Source organism: Lissotriton helveticus, chromosome 7 (genome assembly GCF_964261635.1).
Source record: "Lissotriton helveticus chromosome 7, aLisHel1.1, whole genome shotgun sequence".
NCBI lineage: Eukaryota > Metazoa > Chordata > Amphibia > Caudata > Salamandridae > Lissotriton > Lissotriton helveticus.
This window is the reverse complement of record NC_136068.1, coordinates 334,840,032-334,862,614: the sequence shown is the minus strand read 5'-3', so window position 1 is coordinate 334,862,614 and position 22,583 is coordinate 334,840,032. Positions and strand designations below refer to the sequence as shown.

General features: G+C 45.5%; 1 protein-coding gene across 2 annotated transcripts in view; it reads right to left on the bottom strand.

Moving 5' to 3' along the window:
• The window catches only part of DHX35 (DEAH-box helicase 35), a 661,155-nt gene that overhangs the window by 103,134 nt on the left and 535,438 nt on the right, over positions 1-22,583 (bottom strand). For both annotated transcript variants that reach the window (XM_078652154.1, XM_078652155.1), the window contains 2 exons: positions 22,279-22,373; positions 21,286-21,363 (listed from right to left, as the gene is read on the bottom strand). In XM_078652154.1, the coding sequence (XP_078508280.1) occupies positions 21,286-21,363; positions 22,279-22,373 (173 nt within the window). The remainder of the gene's footprint in view (positions 1-21,285; positions 21,364-22,278; positions 22,374-22,583) is intronic.

The following is a 22,583-nucleotide window of genomic DNA, read 5'->3' as shown; positions in this document are numbered from 1 at the left end:
GCACGCTAGTCTTGTATCGTGACTTGGAAACCTAAGTTCTAGCGATTACAGACTACCTCTAGTTTTTACTTGTGGCAGAGGACCACCAGAATAAATTGATCTCCGGTACCTTGTGCCACATTTTATCCTCACTCACACTATCCACTTCCTCCTGGCCCCTCACCCACACTTCACCCATAGGCAGTTGGATAAAAGATCTCCGCTAAAGAGCCCCTCTTTGAGGTGAGCCCGTTGGACATTGCACCGCCTGCCCAACGAGGAGCATTGCCGATGATGAAGCATGACACTCGCAAGGGTGTGTGAGGCCATTATATCCAACAAATTGGATACCCAGGGTAGTCCTCCACCGAGCACTATCCCTATCACCCCCGTGACCGTTTTCTCCTTCCTGTCTTCCCTTTAGGAACAGCTCAGTCACTTTTGTTATCTATCATCAGACCTAAAGGACCATTCTACTGTGCGTGGTCTGACCTTTTAAATTAAGTCCCACCTCTGGCATAAGTGTGTGATCTAACTAGTGCTTATGGGTCTGTGTAACTGGGGGAATACCCCGGTTATGTGTAGCCTTCTGAAGGCATGAAGTAAGGACAAGGAAGGGTTGTTTTGATGGAGACCCGTGCAGGAAGGCTGAAGAGTCATGTTATGCCAACACTGCATCAGATAACAGAAACCAGACTTAGGGCCTGATATGGATCTTGGCGTACAGGTTACTCTGTCACAGTGGTGAAGGATACCCCATCCGCCGAAAAATAAATCCCATTATATCCTATAGGGTTACCATTATATCTGAGTAACCCATCCGCCAAGTTCTGAATCAGGCACCTAGTTGCAATAAAAATATACCTTAGGATTCAGAAAGCCGCTTCTCTGATTTCAGGTGTCCGTGCTCTGCTGTGGGCTGTTAATAGTGATCTACTTATGTAAGGTGATGTGTTGTTACCAACGACTCATGAAAGCGGACTTTGTTCTAGCCGGCCTTGTGTAGTTGTTTCATTCCTTGCCGCCAAAAGGTGGCATCATCGTACTTCATCTGCAACGTCACAGAGCTGTTTTTAGGTTTCCCTGTATTTAATATACCCTAAAAGGGGGGATCTTTTCAGTTCCCATTGCTGATTTACAATGTTCTCTCGCTTTTGTGTGGATTTTTTTTTTAAATTCCCCTGGCTGCACACATTTACGATACTTCTACTAACACTGTTTACGCCCTAGTCACTGTGAAGATAAGATCTCTTCCCACGGAAAAGGCAGACAGCTTCTAATAGTATGCTGGAATGGTTGCTTTTTATTACTTGTGTAAAGCAGATGCTTTAGCCTTAGAACGTTTGTGGACTTTCATATTCATGCCTCAATACATTTCTTTGCACTTTGTTGGCATTATCGGATTGATTTTTTCAACTTAATCGATTTGGTCAATATGATCAAATTCTAAATGTTGTAATAATCATAACACGTTAAAAATAAAGTTAATGTGCAAGAGCTATGCTATATTTTACTAATTAACAGGCAGACACAAGTGCAGTTACCTTGCAGACAACAGGGTCTTGATTTGAATGGTGTAGCAGGTGCAGCAGTACGAGGCTCAAAAGTTGTCAAACTTCCTCTAAACACATAATATTGCTATAGTTGACTACTAAACAGGCAGTCACAATTGCAGTTACTGTGTAGTAAAAAGGGACTAGATTTGAATGGTGCATCAGGTGCAGTGGCACTGGGGCTAAAAGCCCTAAGGACCCAGTAAACGCAGAATATTGCTAAAGCACAAGTTATTTACCTTCAATTACGATATATCTGTAAGAGACATTAGTTAGTGATATATTCCTTACCTTAGAATTACCCAGAGGCATCAGACTGGATCCGGAAACTTTTCGTCAGCAGTGCCCCTGAGTGTCAGAAGGTGGCGTGGTGCGGCTCTGCGTCCGTCGTAGGTGTCTTGATTGCTGGGATGACGTTGCGGCAGCTACTTAGACGCCGCCTTCGCACGCTGACGTCAGTTCTGTACACGAATTTCCACGCCAGGAACACAGAGCCATGCAAGATACTGACCACTGGTGCATTGAAACTAGGGCCATGAAAGGGATGACATTACCCCTAGCAATCAGTTCGCAGAATGGGGAGGATGGGTGGGAGGTAAGGAATCTATCACTAACTAATGTCTCTTACAGTTATATCGTTATTGAAGGTAAGTAACGTGTGCATCTGAAAGAGACACGTTAGTGATAGATTCCTTAACTTAGAATAGGTGGGTCTGCGAACCAAGATCACACCAGAAAGTCACGGAGAACAGAACAGCCAAAGAAGCCGTCTCTCCGGACCTGACTGTCAAGGCAATAATGCTTAGTAAAAGTGTGCAGCGAGGCCCATGTGGCTGCCTGTCAGATGTCTTGCAAGGGGACACCACGTCCCAATGCAGTAGTAGCTGCTGTCGCCCTGGTTGAATGGGCGCACAACCCCACCGGAGGTTCCTTTTTAGCCAGAGAATAACAGGCTTTTATACTCAAGACGACGCAGCGGGAGATAGTCCTCTTGTGTACAGCCCGGTCTTTTTTGGCGCCTACGTAGCCAACGAAGAGCTGGTCATCTACCCATAACTGTTGTGTGCAATTCAGGTAAAATGAGAGCACACGTTTTGGGTCCAGACGGTGGAGCCTCTCTTCCTCTCTGGAAGGGTGCGGAGGCGGAAAGAAAGTGGACAAGGTGATAGTTTGCCCGATGTGGAAGGGAGTAACAACCTTTGGCAAGAAGGAAGGACGAGTGCGGAGCACAACCTTGTCCGGATGAACAGACAGAAAAGGAGATTTACAGGAAAGAGCGTGGAGCACACTCACGCGCCTAGCGGAGGTGATGGCAACCAGGAAAGCAGTCTTCAAAGTTAGTAAACGAAGAGGACAGTTGTGAAGCGGCTCAAAAGGAGCGCACCTCAAATAAGAACCAGATTAAAGTCCCACTGTGGCATCACAAACGGAATAGGAGGGAAAAAGTGAGTAATGTCTTTGAGAAATCTACTTACGACAGGGGACTTGAACAGAGAGGGCTGATCAGGAGCCTGAGAAAGGCCAAAATAGCAGAAAGGTAGCCCTTAGTAGTGCCCAGAGCAGAGCCCTGCTGGGCCAGAGAAAGAAGGAATAAAAGGACTTCTGAGAGAGGGGCAGAAAGGGGATCCACAGCCTTAGCTGTGCACCATGCTACAAATTTGTTCCACCTGCAGGCGTATACCGATTTAGTGGATGGACGCCTGGCTGCCAGAATCACAGACTTCAGGAGGCAAGTCAAATGGAATCAACTGTGGCCACTCAATCTCCATGCATGGAGGGGGAGGCTGGACAGGTTCGGGTGGAGGACCACCCGCCGCTGCTGCAAAAGAAGATCCTCCTGAAGCGGCAGTCGTATCGCAGGATCCAAGCTCATACTGAGTAGCTCAGGATACCAAACTCTTCGAGCCCAGTCTGCGGCCACAAGAAAGACTTGGGCCTGGTCGCGCCTGATCTTCTTCAGTACTCTGGGTAGAAGTGGTATAGGCGGAAAGGCGTTCAGTAGACTCCACTCATGACGAAAAGCTTCACCGAGCGAGGGCCGCCCTTGGAAATTCCAATGCGCAGAACTGCTGACATTGCGCATTCTCCTCCGTGGTGAATAGATCTAACCAAGGCTCTCCCCACTGTTATAAGAGACCTTGCGCCACCTCCGAGTGAAGTGCCATTCGTGATCCATCATGCTTCTGTGGCTGAGTTTGTCCGGCCTGGAGTTCAAAGAACCTGCCAAGTGTTCAACCACCAAGGAAATGCCTTGACGTTCCAGCCATGTCCAGAGACACAGAGCTTCCTGACATAGGGTCCACGACCCCACTCCGCCCTGTTTGATGCAGTACCACGTGGCGATGGTGTTGTCTGTGAACACCTGCACTACTCTCCCCTTGACAGAGGGAAGGAATGCCTTCAGTGCAAGTAGGATCGCCCGGAGCTCCCGAAGGTTGCTATGGAGCCGGAGACCAGAGGCCTCTGATCTCTGCCTCTCCCATGTGTGGCCCCCCCATCCCAGGAGGGACGCATCCGTCATCACAGTGTGCTCCATTTGGGGAAGAGAGAGTGATCTGCCACCGACCCAATGTTGGTTCGTAAGCCACCACTGCAACTGTTGTGCAGTGCCCTCCGAGATCTGCACGTACTCGGACAGGTCCCCTTGATGCTGTGCCTACTGGAACTTCAGGTCCCACTGCAGAGCCCGCATATGCCACCTGGCATAATTGGCCAGCAGGATGCAGGAGGCCATGAGGCCCAGCAGCCTCAAGGTCATCCTGACCGAAACCCAGGACAAAGCAAGTCTAACGCTACCATCCAGTTTTGCGGGTCTAGGGCAAAGACCTGAGCAAGTGTGAGCATCTTGAACTTCTCCTTCCGGAGAAAGCGTTAGACATTCCGAAGGTCTAAGATGGGATGCAGGCACTTGTCCTTCTTTGGAACCAAGAAGTAGTGGGAGTAAGAACCATGACCTACAGCGGGCGTTGGAACACGCTTGAAGGCCCCCTTGGCCAAGAGGGACGTAACTTCCTGCTGGAGAAGTGTCAAGTGATCCCCGACATGCGGTGGTACTGAGGTGGCATGGCTGGAGGGGTAGTCTCGAAGGGGAGGGAGTAGCCCCTTCAGACTATCTGTAAAACCCATCTGTCCGAAGTGATGATCTGCCAGTGGGGAAGTTGTGGTGAATCCTGCCACCCACTGGCGTGTGATGGGCCTGACACAACGGACTAGGAAGGTTTGGAGGCAGTGGTGGCCTGGGTGGGGTGGATTGACCCGCCTGCTGGTCCTGTGACCTACCTCGCGGGTCCCACATCCCCGGCTGCGACTGTTGCTGTGCAGGGCTGTGGCTCTGAAACAAACGTGTTTGGGTGCCTCTTCCTTGGCCACGAAAGGAGCGAAAAGCAGAAGCCGAAGGAGTGAGCGTGGCCGAAAGACCCAAGGACTTGGCCGTAGCCGCTGAGTCCTTAAAACGCTCCAACGCACTGTCTGCCTTGTCGACAAAAAGGTGAGTGCCATCAAAGGGCATGCCCATCAGAGTATTCTGGACATCCCCAGAAAAGCCAGTTGACCTCAGCCAGGGGTGACGGAATAGCACCACTGTCATGGAAATCGCTCTGCCCAGCGAGTCGGCGATGTCAAGGCCACAATGAATTGTGAACTTGGCTGCATCTCTCCCCTCAGCAATAGTTTGGGAAAGCACCGCCTGGGCCTCCTCCGGACACTGAGGCGGCACTTGTGCCACTGTACCCCACACAGAGTGGGAATAACGGCCCAGGAGGCATGCAGTGTTCACAGACTGCAACCCTGAACTGACGGAAGAGAAAATCTTCTTCCCAAACTGCTCCAATTTCTTGCATTCCCTGTCCGGAGGTGCAGAAGGGAATGCGTTAGGGGATGCAGAGGCTTGGACAACCAAGCTCTCAGGGTTAGGGTGTTGGGAGACGAAAATGGGGTCACCCGGGGCCGGGTGATGGCGTCAGGCCACGTTCCTATCCACAGGAGCTCCTGTGTTGGGCCTGGACCAGGTGCCCAAAAGAACGTCTGAAAGTGTGTCATTGAAGGGCAGCAGCGGCTCCGCAGAGCAAGCCGCCGGCCGAAGCACTTCTGTCAGGAGGCTAGTCCTAATGGCCACCGTAGGGAGCTCGAGGTGAAGAGCCTCGGCCGCCCTATGCAACACCACTGAATAAGTACCACCTTCCTCCGTAGCCACAGTAGAAGGAGACAGTGCGCCAGGTTCTGGAGAAAAATCCAGTCCACCTGCATCCTCCAAATCCTCTTCCCAGTCCGGGTCTAACTCGCATTGGGCTGCGAGAGGGTCTTCAGACCCCTCCCAGTCCTCCCTGTCCTCCATAGCCTGCTGGGTAGGCGGAAAAGAAGGAGGAGGACGGAGAAAGGGATGGAAATTCCCCTTCGGCGTCGGTATCGGCGTTGATCGACATCGGTCCAGCACTGTCTCCATGTTGGGGTGGAAGCAGGGGACAGCATCGGCCGGGGAGCTGGCCGACATCGGCGGCGGTGAGGTAGACGACGATGTCGGTGGAGGTCATACGAGGCCAATCGACATCGGCTGGGATCCATGCATGGATCCATGGGGGTCTCGTGGCGGCGAGGCCGGAGCCGTCGACAACATAGGGGCCGGCGACAAAGACTGGCCAGGACCCCTGGTCGAGCCCGTGGGGCCTGAAGGAGTGGCGGCGGGGCCTGACAGGCCAAAGAGACGGGCCATGGCTAACAGAAATTCCTGCAGCTGGACTGGAGTCGCCGACTGACCTGGAAAGGGTGGGTAGGCCGTCTGCAACTGCGTAGGCTCCGCCGGAGTCGCGCGGGTGGCACCACCCACACCCTCAGCGGTGTCGTGCGACAGGCTAGGGCAAGGCGAAGAGTGACGTCGCTTCGACTTCTTGTGCTGTGCCTTACCTGACCCCGAGTGCGAAGACTTCGTCGAACGATGGTGGTGGCTCCACGACCGGTCCCTCGACTTCCCAAGGGACCGGGACCTGGAACGATGCAGAGCCGACTCCCGGGCCTCAAGCAACTTTCGGGACCACTCCCCCAAAGTTTTCGGAGCCATGACCCGGCTGTCCGGGTACCACGCAAGGTCGCAATCGCGCCCCAGGCAATAGAGACACTCGAGGTGCGGGTCTGTCACCGACATTGTGCGGGGACAAGCCTCGCAAGACTTGAAACCGGGCCTCCCTATACACCAGGAGTCAAAGACCCAAAGGAACAGAGACAAAAAGTCCCCAAAAACTCAGTCAAAAATTGACTGGTGGTACCGCTCTCTCCGAATCTGTGCTTGCTGGCGCAAAAAAACGAAAGAACTGACGTCAGCACGCGAAGTCGGTGTCTAAGTAGCTGCCTCAACGTCATCCCGGCAATCATGACGCCTACGACGGACGCGGAGCCGCACGTCGCCACCTTCTGACACGCAGGGGTACTGCAGACGAAAACTTTCCAGATCCAGTCTGACGCCTGGGGGTAATTCTAAGGTAAGGAATCTATCACTAACGTGTCTCTTCCCGATCTTTACTACTAAACAGGAAGTACCAAGTGCAGTTAACTAGCAGGCACTGGGGCCATGATTTTAATGGTGCTGCAGGTGCATTGGCACCAGGCCTAAAGTTATCAGAACTCCTCTAAACACCATATATTGCTATATTTAACTGCTAAATTACCAGTCACAAGTGTAGTTACCCCGCAGACAAAAGGGGCATGATTTCAATAGTGCAGCCGGTGTAGTGCCACAGGTGCACCAAAGCTCTAGGAACCTCTCTAAACACTAAATATTGCAATATTTTACAACTAAACAGGCAGTCTAGAGTGCAGTTAACTTACAGGCATTAGGGTCATGATTTGAATGGTGCAGCAGGTGTGGTGACACCGGGCCCAAACGTTGTCATAACTCCTCTAAACACATAATATTGCTATTACACCAATTCATTCTATTATTTCCCACTTTCATTTTATTTTTCAAACGTTTGCTATTACCCGCACTATACCGCTAGTAATAGCACAATATACTGCCTTTTTGTACATAAACAAGTCATAAAACTTTAACAGACTTACTGTAACTTATACTGTTGAACTACTCCGCAAGCTACAATTTACAACAAAAAACAACTTATTATTAAGCACATAGGCGAAACCTAATGCATTTACGAATGCGTATTTCAATAGGATTGCTGTATGAATATCTAGTGTCCTCACTGCTATCGCTTTCACTGTACATCTCTCCTATTGTAAGCAAATAGAAATAATAGGGCAGATTATTTTTTTGCCTCAGAAGTCCACGACTACCAGCCAACACATTCTAGGCCCCAATTCATAGATGTAAAAGTTCCCATTTTGAAATGACTGAAATGGATTGCGAGTCGTGACACTGCAACGATAAAAGAACAATAATTTTACAACTCCCCGATACATAGTACTCCATTTGTTGCTTTGATTAAACGTCTGGCCAGTTAACATGGCACTGAATGGGGATTTGTGAATCACTTCGTAAGTATGGTTTCTCGGAGTTGGAAAGGATCACATCTTATAAAGCCAAGTGATTTAACAGCCTGGATGGTAAATGCGCTACTGCTGATTAGACGGGAGATACAGTTAGGGAAAAGGCAATCAGAAAGTGGATCGGGGTTGATGAAAAATTAGTTTTTTGATCGGAAAAGGCGGGAAGGTACCAAGAACAGGGTGGTGTACGTTACACCTAGCAAGCAGTCAGTGCTGTGTGCACTCATTCATCAATGCTAAGTAAGTGGTGTGTAGCTGCACGTTGAATACAACGTAATTCTATTTATTTATTTATTTATTTATAAAGTTTTATATAGCGCGAACATGATCCCAAAGGATATCAGAGCACTTCACAATAGGAGGGAAGGAAGGAAGGTAATAAATTGCAGTACCTGCATCAAATAAGAATAACAAACAGAACAGTTACAAAACAGAAAGGGTCGATAGAGACTAATACAATAACTGGTACATAGTGAGCTAAGAGGGGAGAAAATGAAAGGTTAACTAAGAGTAGCACCCTTAGCAGGCCGTAAGGTTGTAAGACCAATGACTTAGAGCAGACTATCCAAAGCCATTTAAGGTAAGAACTTGTTTATAAGGAATCTTTTAGCTTCCAATTTGAAAGCAACAGTGGAGGAGATTCTGCGTACTTCCGGTGGAAGAGAGTTCCAGATATTCGGGGGAGAGCCGGTGAATGCTCAGTGACACTTTCTGTTTTTGCGAAAGATCTATGGTTTCAGGAGGAAACAGTTAGCACTTTTCGAGGGTCTACCACCTCCGGTTATCTAGCGCTTTTACGCTAGATAACTGGGGGTTTTGAAATGGAGTTAGAGTAAACCACTTTTTAACTTCCATGATTACAAATTACACCGTTTTCTTCTCTGAAAAACCCTTCTCTTAGGGATGAGTTTTGGATCCCACTCCTCCCATCGCACAAGATTTGAAACTGTGCATGACAATAGGAGGTCCGGGGGCAGTGGTTTAACATACAAACTGGATATTTTAAGGTCGAATTGGTGCCAATAGTTTGCCCCGTCTGGAGCTTTGTATCGCTGGCAATGAAAAGCTTTGCTGACTGAAAGTAATCGCTCTGGCTAATAACCAGCAAGTTTTAGTCAATATCTTGCAGCACACTAATACTGGTGAGCACATAAAGTCGGAATCTCCCCGACATGATGACGCAGGAGAGTGAGGGACATCCACAGACCTTTTAAGGTTCTACCTTCATTGAAGTTGGTCACGTGCAGAACACACAGTACAGGAGAAGAGAAAGGCTGTGTTCAAGCAAAAACAAGATGGTCACTGAGTGTTGAGAGAGGATACAACCTTACACAGTCCGAAACGCAAGGTGTGGCATGGAGATAGCAATTCTCAATTACTCAATGTAATTTTATTAAGATACAAATGTACAATTAGATCAACTTTACATAGAATACAAATCGCATAATCAATCCATACCTAAAAAGCATTAAAAAAGGGAAGCATTTTAAAACACATCATTTCATTTACTGGATAAAATAAAAATTGCACAGCTTTTTGGTTGAGCGCACTCCATATTTCAGAAACAATGGTTTCAACAAATAACGGAGAACATAATGGGAAGCGGGGAAAACAAAAACAACATACTCTAAGGTTTGTGTTAAAACCCTGCAGAGATTACACAATCTAAGATCCGGAGCCACGCCCAACCACGCACCTCGAATATTTAATGGTAAAAAATGCAGTATGCAAAGGAAACAGTAAGAAAAATCAACGTTGCGCTTTAAATATGGATGTGGGTGAACCCCGGAAAATGTGGAAACTATTACCTGCATCTTTCTTTTTTCATGAGTGCATATCTTGAACCCTTGAGGTAATCATGATGCCATGTTTTAAAAGCAAGTGCAAAGCCGGACATAGCCATAACCTCAGCCTTATTCAAACTAAAGTGCTGTGGTGCATTGTTAACATTCTTAAACAAGGAACAAAAGCCTGTTGCCCCACTGAAGAACAGCGCCCAGCCCCTTAATATAAATGCTCAGGAGTCCCATTTCTAAGCGTAAGACTTTAACCGGAACAAGGGTATTTACATTGCAAATGAAACCAATTATTTTCCACTCCATTTTATGCAAACAATTCCAATATTTCAAGTCTATGAGTTCAATGGCATAAAGTAGAGTTGAGGGGATTTTTAAATTATACACAGAGAGCAAGTGGGTCAAGTGTCTCCAGCCCACAGCCCGATAAAATGATAAGGTATGTACCACCACTTTACGTGATAAGTGTGATGTGTTCTTTCACAGAAAGATTGGTGAAGAATATTTGATCCAAATAAGGATATGAATTAGCACATTACAACTCCTGGGAACCAAATCGTCACTTAAAATGTCTCGATTTTCTACTTCCTTTAGCTCTTTACTCTTATTGATGTTAATCTTTAAATGATGACTATTATCACACCTCTCCACGCAATCCAAACAACTCTGTATCCCCCTAAGAGTTAGGTCTAAAATCACAATATCGTTCGCATAAAGCAATGAAGCTATATTGTGGTGACCTAGCTTCGGTTTCCCCTCTCAATTCAGTCAATGCCTTTAGTAAATCATAGATATATAGGGAAAATAATAATGGAGCTAACAGGCAACTTTGTTTTATGACCGTTATTCGTCAGTATTTTAGGAGATAACCCACAGTTGCCCTTAAGTATTACGTGACACCAGGTAAAGTGCAACTACAAGATTAAGCAGATGATCAGGGATTTTTAGATTTCTGAGCTTTTGCCAAAACGCAGGTCGATCTACACGGTCAAAAGCCATGGAAAAAACAATATAAGTGGCGTAAAACGGCATATTACATGACACCACATATTTCTCCAAGATCAATTGGAGGGCTGTGATATTATCTACGGTTGAACTGTTAGATTTAAAACCAGCCAGCTCCAACAGTATGATATTATAAACATCCACCCCCTCTTGCAAATAATCTAAAAGGCTATTAGCAAAAATGTTCCCTATATAATCAAGGAGCGTTATTTGCCTAGAATTATTAGGAAGGCCAGTAGAGCCCTTCTAAGTAACAGTAAAATAATGCTACCCCTCCATGAAGCTAGAATTGATCTATACCGATAACAACAATTAAAAGGAGCTGCCAAGTAGCCTTACCAAAGGTCTACTTTCGATTTTATAATAGTAATCAGGATTTGGTCCTGTCCCCTGGTTTCCGAAGCTCTCACATGCAGAATAATCTCCTTAATCTGGGCCATCGAGGGGCTCTTTATAGCTCCTGCTTCAGTGGAGGTGATCACAAGGGAAGGTACATCCTCATCAATTGAATGGTTAGTAGAGTAGAGGTTAGCAATATATAAGAAAACACTCACCACTTGAAATTAGAATAATTTTGGGTTTAATACTACTCCCGAATGATGTGTCGATTATGTATCAAAACCTCCTGCAATCTTTATTTATGGCAACTTCCAGTAGATCTATCTAGATAAGGTCAGTCTGCTGTTTCTTATAGTGGCTTTCCATCTTGTACGCCATCTTTTTAGTAATTTTTATCATTTCCTTCTTCCCCTTGAGAAAGATAAACATTGCTGCTTTTGTACTTTATTGATTAATTAAGGCTAAACAAGGCTAAATTCCTTATAGGAGACTACTAAGGTTTGGTTCTTCGCCCAAGGGCCCTTTGAGGAGGAGAGTTCTTTACCAACATGGCCTGCATATCCTTTTCAAAATTAGCAACAGAGATGAAATCTCTGTCAACATTAAAATGGAGAGAATGTTTTAGTATGTCTTTTAACTTTTCTTTTTTTGACGTATTCCATTGCACTTTCCCTTCCGCTCTTCTAGAGCTAACGTGATAGTATTATTTTAAGATTGCTCCAGAAATAGTCTAATATCTCAAGGTCAGTTAACAAACTGAACATGGGGAAAGAACATAAGAAATGAATGAAGTCTTATTTCTGCTCTTGTGTGTGCAATGGGCAGGAATTTCATTGGTCAACCTCCCAATAACAATTAAATAGCCATTATGCCTTCAGTCACATAAGAGAAGCTCATCTCACTTATCTGCTCTACAGAATGGCGAGAGGATAGGGCTTTGTATATTTAGACCTTCCTCCTTAGCCATATCATAATATAGCCTGATGGAGTAATTGGAGATTTTTACTTTAAAATACCCCACGATTTTCAAATTAACAATATTCTCTCTTTCTACAATTTGAAAAATAAAATGAAAGAAAGAACTAATGAGGGAGTTGAAATTTGGACCGGTTATGGAGACAAATATTAACAAGTAAATACTGACTGAACTTAGCAGCCTTCATATATCTGCAACTAAATAGTAAACATTGTAAGACGTTTGAAGCATGACTAAAGGATTTATATGACCAGATAACATCCTTGCTGAGGAGAGTAGCAATTCCAGCACTAGTGTGGCCTTTCCTTACTTTTTTAGCAGGGCAGCTAACTGCAAAATAATTTTCACAGTCAAGAGGTCTCTCACACCAGGTTCTATGGAGACAAAAGATATCCACACCTAGAGGGGCCAAAGAGCTCAGCTTTTGAGCTGCTGGAACATCCAACTAGGTTCCAGGAAAGAACTTTTAAACCTTTGCTAACACAATTTATTATGGTTGTGCTTATCTATAAGGTTGGAATTAAGAGCGTTGGCTAACCAATTCCACTTAGACAAATTATCATTAGCACAATCGCCAGAGGCATCAATACTAGATTCCTGGAAAGTAACAATTCTCCCTTTTGGCCCAACTGTAATATAAGTTGATTTAGTGTTAGTTAACCCCTTCCATGCTCATGACGAGCTCAGCTCGTCATGCAGTACACTGCTTGTGTGCTCATGACGAGCTGAGCTCGTCATGAACAATGGGAGTCCTAAAATATCAGCACAGAAGGGAAATTTCTATAGCATTGATGTGGTTAATAAGTCCTCTTTTTGGGGCCTACAATTTCCAGAGGAGCACTCTCATCATTAGCCATAATTATGTTGGGGCTAATCCGACTCCTATCAGGAAAGAAGGTGACAACTGCAATGCCCACACTGAAAAGGCAATTGCAATGTTCTAAATACAAAATGATTACAGACTTAGAGTTAAAAGTAACAATTTTCTCGGTTCGACAGTAAAAAGCAGTCGCTGTTGATGAAGGAGATTGAGATAATTCCAAGGCCTTAGTGACCTGTTTTTACACAGGCACTCAAGCTCCTATGTCGAACGGTAGGGTATGAAGAGTGGTCGGCGTTGATGAAGGGGACTGAGATCGACTAATAGGACCTACAGGATCAGGGGGCCCATCTGAAGGAACAGCGTGTGAGAAATGCTCAAGATCAACTCTTACTTTCCTGGGTCGCTTTTTACAGATCCTGCAATGTTTCCTCTAAAGACTCCTTTTCTTCCACTTTATTGTCAAATTAGAGCCAGTTGTTGTATTCTTTTTTAATGAGAAATAGGACAAGAGGCTTGTGGGGTACTAAGAGAGGCAACACTGGCCATCCCATGAAGGTAATAGGGAATCTTACATAAATCCTCTAGGAAAAGAGAATCCACATCACCTTCAAAAATATTCCCTTGGGACTCGCCATCATTATTATGGAGCTTAGATAGCAGGCAACCAACTTGAATTACAATTTCCTTAAAGTCCCTTGAGCGAGCTTCAGAACTTTTCCCAGCAGACCCACCATCTACTTTAGTAGGAAGGTCTTTAAAAGTTATAGGTAAAATATCAAGAATATGGTCAGAGTTATCTGGTGATTTTTCCAACAAGTTCAAAATAGTGGAAACATTTTGTTACAGACTGGGTAACACTTTGAAGTATTGAATAGAGGCCCCAGGGAGATGAGTAGAAACATTCAAATTAAGTTACGGAGAGCTTGATAATTTAGGTACTGAAGACGAGAGTTTACTAAGAGTGCTGCAAAAACAAATTGGTCTTTTATTAACGGGGTAAACCATGGTATTCGGGGTAATAGGGGTATAAGCGTATGATTGCCCAAGGAGGGCAACACTGGAGTCCTAATAACCGGCAGAGTGAAGCAGGAATAACAAACAAGTCCAATGAATTCTTTGCCCTATCATCTTCCTGTAATTGCAGGGGGGGAGGGGTTTAGATCAAAGAGCCCAGTTTTCCTGGAGCACTATTTCTGTTAGACTATACCCTGGTATCAGACTCCAAAAATGTAAAAATAAATATAAAAGGAGCAAGAATAGAGGAGAGCGCCTTCAATCCTCTGATGTAATTTGATTAATTTCCAAAAGGGCTTGATTCAGTTTCGTGGCAAATTCTAGAGGAGATTAACCTCCCAGATGTCAAATTCTCTGCAGTCATTAAAAAAAAAAAAGTGCTGAAAATATTAACTAGCGCCACCTAAGCCCTGTAAGGGGCCTTCGAAACTACAGAGCTCTTCCGGCTGGTGCTGCTAGGCCACATAAAATGCTCTTCCCTGATAGCGAGGTTTTAAATTGCCCTAACCTGCCTACCACCAATCCCTGAAAAGGCACCTTCCTGCCCACTAACAACTTTGACACCACAAACTGAGGAGATGCCCTAGACTAGGGGATCTGTGGAGCTGTGTTCATCGCAACCGCCTCAAGCCAGAAAAGGATCCAGAAATATGGCGCCATGACAGATCCTTTAAACAACACGAGACCAAGCACCTGGGTGGGTAACAGAGAGAGTAGAGCGGTGAAGTCAGTAGTGAGGAACGGGCAGGCACCTAGTCATGCCGGCAGAGCCAGCTGCCCTCTACCTTGGGAGGCTAAAATCAGGAGGGAGTGGGTGCAGCAACGCCGGCAGGCATGCAGGCTCTTTATACGGTTACAAGCCACACCAGCCTAACGCCAGCCTCCTCTTTGCTGCGCGAGAAGCCTGCAGCCTATTGCTTACCGCCACGCCTCTATCCACCTCCATAGGCTTTGTCTTTTGCACCCATAATGGGTAACAGGATTGCAACTGTACCAACTGGAGGCAGCAGAAGCATGTCTACAAGCTCCCCAATACTGCCTTGCTCCTTGCTCCTTGCTCTGCTTTGCTCTGCTCACTGCCACCTTGCTGCACTCCACTCACTGATGCCTTGCTCTGTTCAGTTCCGCCTTGCTCCTCCTTCAGAAGTCCGGAAGCAATTCTCAACTTTGGTTATTCTTTGTGTGCATTCAGTTAGCAAGAGGAACTGGACAGCCGTTTCTTGCACCAAAAGTTGCCTCAAAGTAATCACACAAAAAGAGAAAGGAGTCCTCTTAAATTTATCATAGTTTAGAATATTGTCAGAAAGCCAAGCACACGGCTTCAATTCAGAAAGGCAAGTGACAGTAAAGAAAATATAACACAAAATTCAAATTATAGAAAAAAGAATGATAGGATGCAAGGTGTATGAATTTAACCCAAGCTCAATTAATTAATAATTTAATTGAATTAAGATTAACATTTCCCTCAACAAAGTAAGATGGACAAAGCAAATGCAGATAAAACCCTTCGTGTCTGTCTCATTGAATGGTGCTTCCATGAGGCTCTGCCAACAGAATTCAAACACACCCACTTTATATTTCAGTTGCCTTGCATGTTTGCAGTGTAATTACACCTTCATGCTGTCTGTTTCAACTTGTGTGGGATACTGAACTGGCTCCCATTAAATTCCACACTTTAAGCCTGCACAGTGGCTGCAGTGTGACAATGAATGTTATTTTTTTTTTAAACGTATTTTATTGGCTTTATATGTTCATCATACACTTAACCATTATCACAGGTCGTCAGCATGAATCAACCCTTCAATAGCCTTCTCCCTCTTTGCCACCTATAATCCATTCAGTATTAATGCCGTAACGTATCATAATGAGGATTTATACATGGTCATACTATAACCCTTAAGCTGCCAAACTTAATTGCCAATTAGAATGCCCCCAACCTTCAGTAAACCCCCCTCCCCCTCCCTCCTCACCGGTGTGTGTAACTGCATCCATTACAGTGCATCTCGTGTCGCAAAGCAGCCACAACTGACAACATCCTTCTGTGTACCTGTAGTTGCCAGGGGACCCCAACCAGCTCAGTACCCTCCGTTTACTCTTCCTCTATCCGGTGCTCCAGTAACGCTTGTACCAATGTTTCCCATGCGTTTTCTGAATCTAGTGCCTTTTCATTATTAAGCCGTCTCGCCTGCTGATATCGAATCACACTCTAACTTCCTGCCCATTTTAAAAACTCAGCCTTCCACCTCCCACCCTTAAGACCGTCTTTTGCCTTCCAATGCCTTGTTATTTCCATTTTTGCTAGTAATAGCCCCATGTCTACAAATGTGCTTGTTACCTTTAGATGTGTGAGGAAACCAGTGCAGTATGCATGTAGCTATGTCAAAAGTCAGCTGTCGCTCCGTAATTGTGTTCAGCGTGTCTCCCACTTCTTCCCAATAGTCTCCTAATTTAGGGCATGACCACAGCATATGTTCAAGCTCTACCCCTTCACTCGCAAACCAGAAGCACGCTGCCTCTTCTATTTTAAAATACTTCCTAATTTTCCCTGGGGTCAGATACGCCCTATGGAGTATATAGAAATGCACCAGCTGGAATCTTGCGTTTCTCGTGCTTTTCCAAGCCCTACGCATTATTTGTGCCCAGGCTGTTTCCGGTATGGGTTTCTCTATACCTGCTTCCCACTTCGCCTTCAGGGTGTCCAAGGGCGCTAGCCCTTCATTCAACATTCTGGAGTAAAGGCAGGTGACGTCTTAAAAGTCCCAGCTGCCATCATTGTGTATTGGCACGCCATTGTCGTCCTGGGTTCTACAAGCCCTTCCCTCCAATGTGCTTGTAGCGCAGCTGCCAGCACAGCGTGTATTAGAAACCCTCCTCTAGGCAGACCGTACTGCTCTTGTAACCCCTGATAGGGCAACTTTTCCCCGTCCTCATAGAGATCTCCAATTACTTGAATCCCTTCCCGTTCCCAAACCTGTAAGGGCATCCAATCGCCTCCGTGGGGTAGCGCAGTAGCCATTCCTAACGGGATTTCAGGCGCATAGGGATGCAGAACCCCCGCCCTGCGCTGGGATAGATTCCAGCACAGTCTCAGTGTTTTTCCTCCAGAGAGAGATCCCTGATGTCTAGCTTTCGTTGCATGACTATAAAGGAGAGGACATGGCGTGGGATCCCCCTACCTCTTAGCTGCTCGGGGCCCCTAAATTCCTTTGCTACTGCTTGCGTTAGTATTTGTAGTTGGGACGGCAAGTAATACAGTTCGAAATCAGGGACCGCTAGCCCCCCCTCTGCCTTTGGTATAATCAGCATTGCCTGCGCTACTCTTCGTCTGCACCAACCCCACAGGAATCCCACTATCAGTGATTTCAACAATTTAAATACCGAGCACGGCACCCATATAGGCAGCGTTCTAAAAAAATATAGCAGCCTAGGTAGTGCTACCATCTTTAATAGGGCTATTCGGCCTGTCACAGACAGCGGGAGCGCAGCCCAAAAGGCCATACTGCCCTTCAATGCCCTCACGCATCTCCCAACATTCCCCTCTAGCATATCAGTGGCACTATGATAAATATGCACCCCCAAGTATGCCAGGCAAGTCGGTTCCCATCGCACTTCCCTAGGCGTAATGGGTGGAGGCTCTCCAGGCTTCGCCGGAAACAGACATGTTTTTGACCAATTCACCCGCAGGCCTGATATATCTCCAAATTCCGAAAGCAAGTTCGCTGCCCCCTCCGGTGCCCCCCCTGCATCCTCCAGAAACATCAGCAGGTCGTCGGCATACAGCGAAATATACTGCCTATCTCCCCTGTAGCACAAGCCGTCACATTTCTCTCCCAATCGGGCCCTCGCTGTCAGCGGTTCTATGGCTAGGGCAAACAGTAAAGGGGAGAGCGAGCACCCCTGTCTCGTCCCTCGGGCCACTGGGTATTGAGATGATATCAATGATCCAACCCGCACCCTAGCCACTGCGGATGTGTAAAGCACTTTTGTCCAAAGCCACAAAGTCAGTTCCCACTCCAAAACGTCCTAACGTCTTATACAGGTACAGCCACTCTAAGCTGTCAAAGGCTTTCTCGATGCCCACTGACACCACCACAGGTTGTCGTGCTCCAGGCTGTTCCTCTTCCAATATCCGTATTAATCTCCGAACATTAAAGGATGTGTTCCTAGTCGGGATAAACCTAGCTTGATCCTCATGGATCAACGTGGTCATATGCTGCAATAGGCGAGTCGCCAAAATCCTGCTCAAAATTTTGTAGTCGGCAGTTAGCATTGATAATGGACGATAGGAGGTCGTGTCTGTTCCCACTCGGCCAGTTTTCAAAAGCGGGATCACAAGTGCTTCCCGCATGGAGTTAGGGAGTTGACCTAATTCTTTCACCTCTTTGTAGACCTCCAATAACCTCGGGCCAGTAAGTCCACATATTTCCAGTAGAACTCAATTGATAAACCGTCAACTCCCGGTGTTTTATTTCGGGCCATATGCTTGATAGCACTCCTAATTTCCTCCAACTTTATGTCCTGGCCTAAGCATTTTGCTTGTTCCGCCTCCAGTACTGGGAGTGTTATCTCGTCCAGAAAGAAGTCGATCTCGAGATCCCCCGACACCAACGAACTTTCATATAGTGCCTCATAATACTGCAAAAATCAGTGTAAAATCTCACTCTGAGTGAAAACTACCTCCCCCTCATCGTCCTCAACGCGTTTCGGCTTGCGCCTTCATCAGGAATTCTGTGTTTCTTTTCTCATACATTGGAACTGTATTTATGTACTAGTTACTCGAACTACCCACTCTTAGTAGGTGCGCATGGCGTTATATAAAAGGGGAGGGCGTGTCAGACCAATCTGTACAATTCTCTTGATATTTTTGAATTCTTAAATTCTATATTCCAGCTGGAGAGCTATAAAAACTTCTCGTACCCACTTGGTGTATAGGGAACTGCCTTTACACGAGACGTCGCTCGATCTTCAATATCTATGCCTTAGTTGACTCTTTCACATTGGCTGCCCACATTGACAACACAGTTCTATTCTAGTTCGTTAATAAAGAATTCAAAAATATCAAGAGAATTGTACAGAGTGGGTAGACACCGGAAATGTTACGTCCTTCTCCGTTATCAAGTTCGAGTAACTAGTACATAAATACAGTTCCAATGTATGAGAAAAGTAACACAGAATTCCTGATGCAGGCGCAAGCCGAAACGCGTTGAGTGGAAGGAATTGTGGTTCTAGATATTAAACAAATTGTGTTTAACAAATTGTGAATTAAATATCTATATAAAGGAAAAAATGTCTATATAAAATATACAAAAAAAATTATCGTGGGACAGAATGTTCATGAAATACTAAGATGAAAATAAAAATAATATAAAAGAAAAACATACTATGGTATTCTCATATAGTGTCACAGGTTTAACGTCAATTTGATATTTTTAAGAATAGTGCATAGAACCCGATGCTGAGCTTCTTTTTCTAAAAATTATATTCCTTGCCAGGGTTCATCCTTGTAAGGCAGGGGCCCCCTTCTTTCATAAATTCTCACAGTTTGCGCCAGCTGCAAAGACCCATCCCAGGGCTCCCAACGTCAATGCAAGCAACAAGGTATCAGGCTCCTAATGCCCAAACGGGATCAACTCGCACCCCCGGCACCGTCCAATCAAGCCCTCACCGCCACACACCAAGTCCAAGGCGCCGGCCACAGCAGTTCTCAGCTGTTCTCGGGTTCCACCAATCGTTCTGACCTCCAGCTCCGGGAAATGCTTCACTGTTAGGGGGGCTACGCAAGCAATGTCGCCACAATTCTGGGCCCGCTACTTCTCCCCTTGCTCCTGGGTTCGGGGTCCTTTCTGTGGCTCTCTTCGCCCCATTGCGTTCCAGGTACTGGCTCCACGCCTTCAGCTGCGATTGCTGCAAGAACTCTCCCCAGGTAGCAATGGACCTCCGCAGGCGCCCTTACCCTCCCGCGCCCTGGTTCACAGAGCGCGGCGGCCCTGGGACCCCGCACCCACCTACGCAATCCGCAGGCCCGGGCCCCCCTGCGCCCCACTCACCAGTGTGAAGTTGGGCCTCCTTGACGCCCCCAATTCGTCTATGTCTGCCGCCTCAGTCAGCCGAGGTCCACCCCCTTGGTCGGCACGGCGATCCTGGCCTCCACAGCGCTGTCCGCCTCCCGGCTAAGCCACAGGCGATTTTCAATAGGCCGCAGTCAGCGTGGGTCGGTGACCCGTCTCGCACCCCACCACCACCTTCTCATTCAAGCTGGGAGCCCCCAGCCGCCGCTAGTGCCAGTCCCGCCCCGCGGCAGTCCTCCGGGAAGCGGCAGTCGCTGCAAAATCCATCCCCAGGACTCTCGTTATCACTCGGCCGCCATTTTGCGGCTGCCTCCCGTCTCCGCTGCCAGCAAGAGGATCCGCGAAGAACTTCAGGAATCCGCGCCGTCCTGCTCTCAAAACGCACCCAGACAGGCGCCCTTCGTTCCCCAGCACATTGGTGGCATCAGGGGGTGCGATGCCTCTGTGTATCAGGATTAAAGCGGGTTTAATGGCGGATCCCGTCGCCCATGCGGCTTCCCTCATCGGCCTCCAAGCCACGCCCCCATGAATGTTATGTCTTGCATGTCATTTTTATTTCCTTTTGAGATCAGCAGGGTTATGGCTAGCTTATACTACACTATTGAATTAGGCACAGGGATTTTCTCACAAGCAATGAGAGGCTCTGGCTGGCTGGCAAATAAAGAAAGAGGGATGAGGTAAATACCACAATTCTACCACACACACAACATGCCTGTCTGTGCAGCGAAACATAAAACAGGGTGTATGTGTGAGTGCACAGTGATGATTTCCATGCCACAAGTACGACTTAAAATACTAACATCTACTGTTCATGTACTGCCATTAAAATCTACCTTAAAATTCTATATTGAGTTTTGATAGGGAATATTTAAATTCTAACATTCAAAGATCACATGTTTGTGATGCACTCAAATATCTTGGATTATGAAATAAAAATACACGTTTGCTTCTATAGGGTTGATCTACAGGATATTGAGCCCAAAAAATATTTATAAGCACCTGCAAAGCATGCCATTATTTTTAAATACTGGTAATGGTCTAGGTATCACTACAAGTCTTATCTAGTTATAGAATGTCATATGACAAATAATGAACAATTTATATTTCCGTATACTAATTCACCACTAATCGTTTTTGGATTCTGGATTAGCGCTTCAATGTCTCGTCAGGGGTCGTAATGACTATACATTCAATACAATTTAGCAGTCAAAGGATTAAAAATATATTCAATTTTACTTACTTTGATGAAAGCTTCGAACACATTAAGCATAGTGAGATGATCACCTTCTTCCACAGCAAACTTTCTGTGCTCTCGACGCTGAAAAAGTGAGACAAGGAACCAAATGAAAACAGTACAATGTTTAAACAACCAGTATGAACAACGAGCAATATACGAGGAAATAGTGTACGAATATTCAAGATAGAAAACGTATATGTTTATGTTCATTTCACTTAAACAAAGGGTTTGAACATACACCTCAAATAACTAAGTAATCTGTGATGTCACAGAGGACAGTGTGGGTCAATTGTCAGTTTACCGACAGAAAAAAAACAATCTTTTGAAAAATGAGATGTGAAAGAGTAACATGAACAATTAACATTTAGAGAACCTCTTTAAACGCTTCCCTTTCAGTTCTGCAGTAATGTGTTTTTTGTCAATGCGGAATTTATAAAACAGAAGCCCACTGCATACTGAGGCCATATAATGAGCTCCTAGGTGGTTGCTAACTAGCATAAGTTGAGCAAAGTGAGATAAATGTGTGCAGTTAGATAAAATCCCCTTCTGTAAATGTGCCAGAATACCCACTAAATAGACAGTGTTTCGTTGTTTTTGAAAGCCATTGAATATTAACAATGAGACCAGTTGTAGGGAATACTGTTCGGAAGAATTCTATATTTATTCAATACGTTTATGTTCATGGTAGAAGGTTTCTTGGAAATTTCGAACAGCGTGTGAATCCTACAAAAAGGTAAGTTTAAAAATCAGGACTTCTCCAAAAACTGCATCTATCATTTTTTGGAAGCTTGTGTTTTGCACATTCAAAGAACAAATAAGTCACTCTAGTTAAATTAGTACTAGTAATATTGCCTATGCTTAGAGATAAAAACACATCTCAGTTAAAGGTTTGTCTTCAAAGAGTTTTTAATTGAAATGAAAACACTAATAAAGTAGTTGCATACACAATATAAACTTTCAAGTACAGTACACAGGACATGTAGCTCAGAAACTTACTGCCTTTGCCTTCTGGTTGGGAGGTAACACAAAGACACTCTGTATCTGCATCATGGCAGCAATGCTCAGAATTTCTGCCGAACATCCAAAATTGCCTATTGAAGAATCCAGGGACAAGATATTATGTTAATACATATTAAAGTATGTGCAAACATGTTTATTAGAAAATGTAATTCACAAACGGGTAATTTTTATTTTATTTCTTAAGTTAACCAAAAATCTACAAAACCATTTCGCATTATCTCATTAAAGTTTAGTACTTTAAAATAACAGCCATTAAACATAATTTTTTCCTTAGATGCTGG